Source organism: Genypterus blacodes, unplaced genomic scaffold (genome assembly GCF_046128005.1).
Source record: "Genypterus blacodes isolate CSIRO-AG114 ecotype Tasmania unplaced genomic scaffold, CSIRO-AGI_Gbla_v1 ptg000549l_1, whole genome shotgun sequence".
In the NCBI taxonomy this organism is placed as follows: Eukaryota; Metazoa; Chordata; class Actinopteri; order Ophidiiformes; family Ophidiidae; genus Genypterus; species Genypterus blacodes.
This window is the reverse complement of record NW_027467293.1, coordinates 65,001-75,000: the sequence shown is the minus strand read 5'-3', so window position 1 is coordinate 75,000 and position 10,000 is coordinate 65,001. Positions and strand designations below refer to the sequence as shown.

The following is a 10,000-nucleotide window of genomic DNA, read 5'->3' as shown; positions in this document are numbered from 1 at the left end:
TTTAGTAGAGTTTGAGTCTTTGTTTCTTCACAAATAAATATATTGGCGTTAATTGCATTTATCTCTCGTTATTGTTTCCTAGTTGGTGTCACTCTAAATGTTTTGATTTTTGAAGGAGGACCACTTTCCCATATTAAATTCAGTATACTTGTCTTCGAGAGTCACTAACTATAAGTTGTGTCTTTACTGGTGCCACTAAAGGGTCCATATATATATATATATATATATATATATATATATATATATATATTCAGAACTGTACATGGAAAGTTAAATACTGAAGTAAGGATAATATCTCCTGACTTTCTTGCAAAATGCTTCTGAGTGTTTGAACATTTTGAGAGAAGACAACTTGTTCCTTTTATTGCCTTGATACTGTATCATATTGGCAGACACACATCCATGCTTCATACATGTAGACACCTGTGTATGTGTGTTTTCTACATGTTTGACAGAAGTCTACTGTAAACTGCTCTGACCTGCAATGTTTCTCTTATCAGTGTGTAGTTGGTGTTTTGTGTTCTCATTCAAATGAGGGTTTGTCTGTTGTGTATAATGCAAAAATATCCAAGAGTTTCAAAACAAGTTCCCAATCGTCAAACACAAACGTAACGCACAACAGTGAGACTTAAACACACTCAGTGAGCGCCTGCATGCTACTGTGCAGCGGGAGAGAGAGTAACACAGATGTTCATGTAGTGGAGCACAGAGGCACTTATCAGGGGAACCAAGATGGGAGGGGAAATTTAAAAAAGGAAAATAACTGTAGGCCAAGCTGCTTTATTCATGTGACTTCATTTCCTACAACACACCGACACCATCATGTACCTGTACTTTAAACACTATGGGTCAATACATCACTGAACATCACACACACTTCCTCTAAACCAAAAACACACTGTGTCAAGTCAAGACATCCAGGAGGAATGCACAATAATTATGTACAAAAAGAATAAAAAAAAGTCAGCCTTTTACTGCTGAACACATTTAGGAGCTAAAACACAAAAGTAAAATGTAACAGAGAGACTTTGCAGTATAAAAAAATATCTCCCATAAAAAGAATTCAAAGACACAACTGAACCAGCAGAGAGATAGGAATCAGGAAAGCTACGACGTCATCATTAAAACAAAAACAAGCTTCACTTCCTGCTCCACTTATGGAAAATGAAACTTTGCATACATACATTAGAATATTGGCCTTTAGAATAATACAAACAGAAGAAAACCTGCATCACTTGAGTTAAGAATATGTCACAGTACATTTGATGACGATAATAAAATAGCTTTTGGAAGACGACGAGGTAGAGAAGCTTCTGCAGCAGATCAACCTTCACTCTCACATTCATGGCTCTCACTAGAACACAATGCTTTTGTTTCGTTCCCGCAAGTGAACAAGCTCCTTCTAGTGCGGCGTGCATGTTCTCTGAGTCAGAGGTCAGAGGTCAGAGGGCGTTTCACAGCCGGGGGACGCTCAGATGACCACGCTGGTGCCACTGCGAGAACTCTTGTCCTGAGAGAGACACACTAACTTTAGATTCCAGGAGCAGCAATCAGAGCAGCCAATACTTTGGATATGTGACTGTGTGTGTGTGTGTGTGTGTGTGTGTGTGTGTGTGTGTGTGTGTGTGTGTGTGTGTGTGTGTGTTGAAGATTGAAGAGTGTGTGTCGTCTAAGAGTCATCTACAGCAGTGTGTGTCTTACAGAGTAGCGCTCATTCCTCCGTTGTTTCTGTCCGGGCTCGTACTCTGTGTAGCTGGGAGGGTTGTCAATCCAGCCCCCACCTCCTCTTCTTCCTCCTCCTCCTCCTCCTCTCCGGCTGCTGTCTTCATCATCCGAGCTCCAGGAATTTCCTCTTGGTCTCCGTGACGCTGGTGGAGAGCTGTTTCCTCGAGACCTGGAGTCATAAAGGTCGTCTCTGGATCGGGAGCGGACCGGTGCGTCGCGTTGGCTCCGGCTGTCCAGCGAGTCGGCGCTGTAGCTCCTCAGGGCGCCACGAGAGCGCGTGGGAGACGGCTGACGCCTCGGCGGCCCTCCCCGGTGATCGCGAGGACCGCCAAAGCCGCTGCGGCCGCTCTCGCTGGAGCTCGGGGGGCGAGTCCTGGGAGCGGCGGGGCGGTTTCGGCCCGGCGGCTGCTCCCTGATTGGTGGAAGCGTGATGATGCGAGGGGCATCGTCCAGGGCAGAGATCATACTGGGGGGGCCGGGGGAGAAGGGGATGTTGACGGGCATGTGCTGGGGAGGCTGCTGCATCGGCTGGAAGTGGTGGGGAGGAACTTGCTGGGGCTGATGGGTAAAGGGGGCCAGGGGAGGAGAAGAGGGAAGGAAACGACATGTAAGCACCGTTATAACATTTAAACATCCTTAACCAGTGACTTTCTATCTGTAACTGTGTTTCTTTATAAGTAAATGGGCTGGATGGGGGAATTGTTTGGTAACCCATGGCAACAGAACAGTCCCAACACAGTGTGTCTTAGTTCCGTACCTGGAGCAGAGGGCTGGTCAGGTCCATCCCCCTCACCTGGCTCTCCATGTAGTCCAGCATGTGGTTGGTGTTTGCAGGAGTATAGTTGCCATGGACACTGGCAGCAGGGACGCTGTAGACCGCAGAGCCAGGAACAGGGAGGGGCATGGGCTTCATGGGGATGCTCTTCCCTGAGACAGAGCCTGAACACACACACACACACACACACACGCACACACACACACACACACACTGAAGTCATTCCTACAAAGTGATATGACACAAAGCGTGTGTGTGTGTGTGTGTGTGTGTGTATACCTGGGTAAAGCATTGGATTCATGGGGGTGGAGGCGTGGCTAAGGGGTCCATACACCGGCTGCCCCCCCATCCAGGGGGCCATGGCCTTCTGAGCCTCCTTCATCATGCGATGCTGCATCACAGCTGTGAGATGAAGACACACACACACACACTTCAGCGCTCTGCACTCTGATGAAGTTGCCTGATGCCATGTTTTGCTCTTCTCACCCCTCTCAGGACAGCAGCACTGCTGGGGGCAGCAGGGGCAGCGGATGTAGCAGCAGCACTTCTGAGGGCAACACTGGCAGCAGCAGATACAGAAGAGCATGATGAGGAGCAGAGCGCCGATGATGATGAGGAGCACTGTGAGCCAGTCTGAGAGAGGAGAGAGGAGAGGGAGGGAGAGGCTCAGGTACAGGCGGAAACACCAAACACTGAGGTCACATTCTTCTTCTTCTTCTTTGATTGCTTACGGTAGACGATGAGTTTGACTTCTTTGTCTGAGTCTCCACTTGTGTCTCCGTCAGCCTGAACGGTGCAGAAATACACACCGTTGTCCCACCACATCACCTCACTGATCACCAGGTCTGCCTCTGCACACACACACACACACAGACAGGTTTACACTGAGGGTCGGGCCCATGGAGGACACTTCCTGCTTGACCCCCTGACCCCAGCTGTGCAGTACTCACTGTTCTGGATGGTGATCCTCCTCTCTCTGTACTCTGGTCCCAGTCTGGGCTCGTTGGTTCCTCTCTTCTGGATCACCGTGCGCACAGTCCTCTGGCGATCAGGGCAGTCGTTGGACGGGTCCTGACCCAGCTGTAAGGCCGACTGGAACCCTACACAGGCAGAGGCAACCAGCGCATTAACACACACGTACACACACACACACGTTCCACCTGCCTGTCATATACCAGTTTGTCTGGTTCTCATATCTTGTTTGGAGAAGAACCGTAAACAGGAGAGATGTGAGGGTCTGGTAAGAGGATACTAGAGTCTTCAGGCCTGATGTGAAGACGATGGTATACTAGATCAGGTTCACCCCAGACTGGGAGGCTCAGTTTCAGCTCTGATGATCGTACAGTAGATCTTTATCTGTGTCTCCATGCTGTGCTCCTGCTGCTCACTGAGCTCCGTCTCTGTCCTCGTCTCTGTGCCTGTGTAACACTAACACATCAGCTGGTTGTGCTGTCTCACCTGTGGAGTAGTACTCCAGCACCGGGTCCTTGCAGAAGGACTTGAACTTCCATGTGAGCATGACATCTTGAGAGCTGGCAGAAGTGGAGTAGTCACAGCGTAGAATGATGGAGCCGAACAGAAGCGTGCTGCGCTCCTGCTGAGGGACCACAACCTGGACACACACCGAAACTGGGGAGGGACAGACAAGCACACGGGACGTTAGGGTGTCTGTTACTACAGTGTGTGTGTGTGTGTGTGTGTGTGTGTGTGTGTGACCTGTAGACATTTAGACTGGATCACATGTTTAAGTTGTTTAGGGTGAAATGTTTGGGACTTTTAGAGACGTAAAGGTAAACGTCAAGGAAAAGGTGTGAGGGAACAATGAAACTGTGTGTACGTGTGTGTGTGTGTGTGTCTTTCACTCAGGATTCCAATTGAAAGTGGCAGAACCAGAAATACAGGTGAGACAAACAAAGCAGAGTGAAACCACAGAAGCTCCCACTGACTGAACGAAGCCTCAGAACTCTGTCTCTTCTTGTGTCAGTGAGGTTAAACTGAAGCTGTATAATCTATAAAACACATAAACAAGCAGCCACAGATTAGATCACACTATCTGCACACACACACACACACACACACAGACAATCCACCTGTGAGTGTTAAAATGAATGAATCTATACTTCAGTACAGCGGGAAATACTGCCGTGTGACTAAAGGTGACGTCATACCAGGCAAAACAATGATTTATCTGTAATAAAACAAATAAAATAAAACATGACAGTCGTGTGACCAAAACCTCCATTTTGGGTGTTTGGTATAAATGTTTAAACAGATGTAAATTCATAAAGAACACAGATCAGAACTGCGGATTAGACAACAGCAAAGATAATTCATATAGCAACATAAACGGTAAAGTACCTTTGAGGAGCGAGCAGAGGAGAATGGCGACAGATAAAGTCCGCATGGTTGAATCCCTCCGCTGCAGCTCAACACGTCAGGAAGCTGCGGGCCGAACAATGAGCAGATTAAATAAATAAAGACATAAAAACAACTGAAATGTGGCGCTGGAGCCTGAAACCTAAAGACAACATTCAGCTGTTGCGTCTTTTGTGTCTCACTGAGCTGCAGTCAGGTGGCCACACCTCGAAACAGGTGGAATGTCACCGGTGACGTCAGCGGTTAAACAGAAACCCCCCCACCAAAGAAGATGAGAGCGGGAGACAGGAAGCTGCTGCTGCTGCTGAGCACACCTGTGCACACTGAGCTCACCGGGATCAGCAGAATAACGCCTACACTCTGAGATCTACAGTATAAGATCGATAACTTACTGTATGAATGATTGATTACATCATCTTAAGCTCCTCACCTGTTCTACCTGTTGATCCTTGAGGCCGAACGACTCAAAACAGCTGAAAGTTTATTGAGTTTATTGTTGTTATTTAAACTTTTAAACTCGTGAAAAAACGAGAGTTAATGAATTAGTTTGTTATCTTTATCATCTACTAAAACTCTCAAAACTAATTTAAATATCAAAACGTTTCTTGTAACTATATATAAACTGTGATTGTGAAATGAGTCCGTTTGACCACTAGAGGGCAGACTGAACCAACTATCAGCTGTTTCCTGCAGTGAGCGGCTCCATGGGAAAAACATGCTACCTTCATCTGCATGAGAATGGGAAGGCCTTGTGTGTGTGTGTGTGTGTGTGTGTGTGTGTGTGTGTGTGTGTGTGTGGGCCCCTTCATGTCCCTGGGTTGCGAGCAGCTTCTCTCTCTGCACGTGCAGCTCCACTCACTGTGACAGATGATTTCAGAGTCTGATGTTTATTGTGATACTAAATGCAGAAGAAGAAGAAGAAGAAGAAGAAGAAGAAGGATCGTTACCTCAAAGCTCCTTCACAAACTGATGAAGGAGGAGGATTGATGATTTAGCAGGATGGATTTAGAACTTTAATTCATTTCACCTCCTTGTGCGGTAATATACAGTATAGTTCAGTCATGCAAACACACACTGAACTTACACACTATTGTTTAGTGTGTGTGTGATGATGTCATGATTTTCCTGTAAAGACCAGGAGGGAGTCGCTCAACAACATTCCTGACATAGTCTCTAACAGCAAGTGGTCAACTCTCTCTCTCTCACACACACACACACACCCACACACACCCACACACACCCACCCACACACACACAAACACACAGATGAAAAAGACTCCAAGACTGTTTCTTTGCTTCTGTTGTCTTTAATTGCTAAGAGATGAAAAAATAAACTATTTATTCTCCAAACACTGTTTATTAAATCCTTAACGGACACATATATTAAAAAAACATGAATGTAATGTAAGTTATTATTTGTGCCGCGGTCAGAATCCCTCAGCAGTGAAGACGTCTGTGACACAACAATGGACAAAGACACTGAGGGCCATGAGTCACACTCTGTTACACACTGTCTCCTTTACAAACTAAAGAGTCATCTCTCTCTGCCACACACACACACACACCCACCCACCCACCCACACACACACACACACACAGTCAAAACAGTCAGCACAATACAGCAGAAAACTCCATCAACAGGCAGGACATTAGTCTTGTTACAACAAAATAAGTAGTGTGACTGTGTGTATGTGTGTGTGTGTGTGTGTGTGTGTGCGTGTGCGTGTGTTCGTGTGTGTTGATAACAGCTGAAGGTGTTGGATTCATTGTTGACTCAGCACCGATAAGAAAAGGCCAAACTACAGCGATGACACACAGTAACACACAGTAACACACAGTAACACACAGGCCGCTCAGAGATAATAGAGTTTACAGAGTGTGTAAGAACGATAAAAGAACAAAGACGCGTTTGAAGGCACGCTTCACTTCATTTCATCAGGTTTGATTGGTGTATTTAAGAGGCAAAGCTGCAATGAGAGAAGGATTTAGACAAAGAAATGTTAACAATCGACACATAAAGAACGTGAACTCTGAGGTCACGATGTCACCGCTCAGGTTTGTTTACATTGTAGTCAGCAGCATTTGTCAACATGTGAGGAGTTTCCCTTAAACTTTGTATTTACATATAAAGGGAGATGTTTTGGGGCTGAAACATCTGCAGTTTGTGTGCAGATGTGTTGGAGTCTTGTGTTGATAAACGCTGCTGACTGGAAGAGGACGGTGACTTTGTGTTTGTGATGAAGGTCCATCAGAGTCAGAGTCCTTCAGTGGGTCATGGGTTCTGGTCTCCCCGGTCCAGCATTCCGGTCTGAGTACCCTGTCCAGTGTGTGTGAGTAAGGTGTGTGAGTCCATGAAGGCTGCAGCACACAGTGAGCTTTATGCTGAAGACAGATCCTTTACAATAACGCTGTGCTTATTTACTGCAGTCGTCTCATCAGATGGACATGAATGCAAACATTGTGCTCGGAGTGCAAAGTGACTCTGGCTGCTTCAGGCCGTTTCTAAAGGGAGGCTGGGACAATAGGAGCGTCCCGCTGCGAGCTGGAGTCCAGGTCGCACACACACACACACACACACACAGCCTGCATGAGTTCACTGTAAGGCCAGCTGAGCGACGGACACACACTGGGCCCTGATGACCTCATCGGGCAGCAAATGTCAAGAAGTAGAAGCGCCTGTAGGAGTGGAGACGGTGTTAGGACGGCATGAGACGACGCTGGGCCTTGCTTCAGTGGTTCTTCATGTGTGTGTGTGCTCCGTGTCTGGTCCCAGTAAAGAGGGACGGTCTCCAGAGTGGACCTGCTTCATCTTCATCTTCATACGATGAGGGAGTCTCGGCTGAGGAGAGTGCTCTGCAGGGGGGAGGAAGAAGAAGAAGAAGAAGAAGCCAGAGTGATCAAAGCAACAACAGAGAGTACAAGCACTTACACACACTCACACACACACACGCCTGCTTTAGTAGAGTGAGAGGGTAAAGAGACAGACGACATTAACCAAAGTGAGTGACAGTGAAGCAGCACCTGGGACAAACTGCTGCTCAACCTGGAAGTGTTCAACCTCCACACACAGAGAACAGACGGCTGCTCTGATTAAACCGCTTAATGTTGAATAACACTTTGGCCCAGGTGTGTGTGTGTGTGTGTGTGTGTGTGTGTGTGAGGAGTTAGGCAGTGATGAAGGCGTGTTATGAAGACAGAGCAGAGCTTCTACCTAGCTGTCACAGTGGGAGCATCTGAACCTGACCTGTCAAAGGTACAACAACAACACTTAAGCCTCCAGACTGACAGGCAGCGTTTCTCAAGCTGTGGGGTCGCTTGGTAACAGAAATATGGATCATAAACACGCTCCAGCTTACAGAGAACAAGGCCGGTGAAGGCAGAGGAGCTGAGACTCATGGGATCTGTGAGTATGAGTGTCACTTTCATATGAATCATACTAATATTAACGCTGATCTCCTCATCCACCCAGAATTCCATGTGACCTTGCTCACCTGTTTCCGTGTCTTGTCTCTGGGTTCCTCTCTGCGGCCGGACTGAGCGTGGGCTGGTGGTCGTGGAGACGGCCTGTCTGTCCTGTCTGGAGACTCGGCCTCAGGCCTGTCGCTGGGCGAGCGGCTGCACTGCCTGCTGGACTCCCCGCTGCTCTTCTTGGAGCTTCCTTTAGAGGGCGTGTCAGAGTCCTCCTCCGCCCGGGCGCCGCCCCCCTTCCCCTGGCCGAGCCCCTTCAGCTTGGCCTTCCGCTCCAGCAGACGGTTGAGGAAGGTGCCGTCGTAGCCTTTCTCTCTGGAGGAGGTGGAGGGGGGGCTGACGCTGGGAGGGGGCGGGGCAGGACGCTCGCTGTCCCACGTGCCCCTCCTCTTCTCAGGAGAGGCGATGGGGCTGATGTTGTGTCCGTTCTGCTTGTTTCGTCTGGGCGGATCGTCACGGTCGCTGTGGTCGCCCCCCTCCTCGTCCTGGTGGTTGTGATAATGCTGCGGGGGGCCGTGGCGGTAGGAAGGATAGCGGCTGAACTCCTGCAGCTCCATCTCATATTCTCCTCTGTCCTCCTCCTCCTCCCGTCTGTCTCTGTCTCTGTCTCTGTCTCTGTCTCTGTCTCTGTCTCCTCTCTGTCTGTAAGAAGCAGCAAACTCCTCCAGCTCATCCAGGGAGCCGGTGCGACCAGCAGGGCCGTACTTCTTCCTCTGCAGGTGCTCAGAGCGAGGGTTCCACCTGAAAACACAAGATCAGCTCAAGAGGAGGAGGAGGAAGAAGAGGAGTAGGAGGAAGAAGAGATGGAGGTGGATACTGACAACCTCATCTAATAATGTCATGAATGAAACAATGTAGCCATGTGATGTCTGTTGATGTGTGTGCGTGCGTGCGTGTTTGCATGTGTGTGTCTGTGAGTGAGTGTGTGTGTGTGTGTGTGTGTGTGTGTGTGTGTGTGTGTGTGTGTGTGTGCATGTGAGTGTGAGTGTGTACTGTGAGTGCATCTGTGTGGTGTGTGTGTGTGTGTGTATCCACCTCTTGTGGCTCTCCTCCTGGCTGTGTGTGTGTGTGTGTGTGTGTGTGTGTGTGTGTGTGTGTGTGTGTGTCTCCACCTCTTGTGGCTCTCCTCCTGGCTGTGTGTGTGTGTGTGTGTGTGTGTGTGTGTGTGTGTGTGTGTGTGTCTCCACCTCTTGTGGCTCTCCTCCTGGCTGTGTGTGTGTTGGTTGCGTCCCGACCTGCGCGGCTGACAGGAAGGAGGGTCGTCGCTGTAACGGCGGGCAGGAAGGGTCTCTGCTTCGGGGTCGTCCCGGTAACGCTGTGGCGACGGGGGGTCGTCCCGGTAACGTTGCGGCTCCGGGCTGCGGTCGTCACAGCGACGCTGAGGCTCAGGCTGGGGGTCGCGGTCGGGGATGGCGGGCAGAGCTTTCTTCTGAACACTGCGGTATGTTTGACGGAAGCCGGTTTCTCCCTCATGGAGAGAACTGAGCTCTGACAGGCCGCAGGCTGTGAGCAGGACACACACACACACACACACACACACACGCACACACACACATCAATCAATACATCCATCAATCAATGGACAAGGAAAGAGAGAATTCCATTTCTAGAAACAGGAATCATGCAATAGTGACACATAAACATGCCAACATGCAA

At 48.8% G+C, this 10,000-nt stretch overlaps 3 protein-coding genes across 7 annotated transcripts in view; all 3 read right to left on the bottom strand.

Moving 5' to 3' along the window:
• Positions 1–198, bottom strand: part of tmem39a (transmembrane protein 39A) — a 7,839-nt gene extending 7,641 nt beyond the window's left edge. For both annotated transcript variants that reach the window (XM_076140286.1, XM_076140287.1), the window contains exon 1: positions 1–198. This exon is cut by the window's left edge. The gene's annotated coding sequence lies outside the window, so the exon portion shown is untranslated.
• A 566-nt stretch (positions 199–764) lies between these two features.
• LOC142990483 (immunoglobulin-like domain-containing receptor 1) lies at positions 765–5,097 on the bottom strand. The gene is made up of 9 exons (XM_076140284.1): positions 4,859–5,097; positions 3,959–4,129; positions 3,451–3,600; positions 3,232–3,351; positions 2,987–3,133; positions 2,780–2,902; positions 2,483–2,664; positions 1,702–2,283; positions 765–1,510 (listed from the first exon to the last, which is right to left on the bottom strand). The coding sequence occupies exons 1-9, from the start codon at positions 4,902–4,904 to the stop codon at positions 1,472–1,474; spliced, it is 1,560 nt and encodes a 519-aa protein (XP_075996399.1). The 5' UTR covers positions 4,905–5,097; the 3' UTR covers positions 765–1,471.
• A 1,051-nt stretch (positions 5,098–6,148) lies between these two features.
• The window catches only part of LOC142990490 (immunoglobulin-like domain-containing receptor 2), a 14,536-nt gene continuing 10,684 nt past the window's right edge, over positions 6,149–10,000 (bottom strand). For 2 of the 4 annotated variants that reach the window (XM_076140298.1, XM_076140295.1), the window contains 3 exons: positions 9,532–9,847; positions 8,368–9,085; positions 6,149–7,729 (listed from right to left, as the gene is read on the bottom strand). In XM_076140298.1, the coding sequence (XP_075996413.1) occupies positions 7,694–7,729; positions 8,368–9,085; positions 9,532–9,847 (1,070 nt within the window). In that variant the 3' untranslated portion in view covers positions 6,149–7,693. Of the gene's footprint in view, positions 7,730–8,367; positions 9,086–9,379; positions 9,848–10,000 lie in introns of those variants that run through there. The other 2 variants (XM_076140296.1, XM_076140297.1) reach the window with 2 other exon arrangements.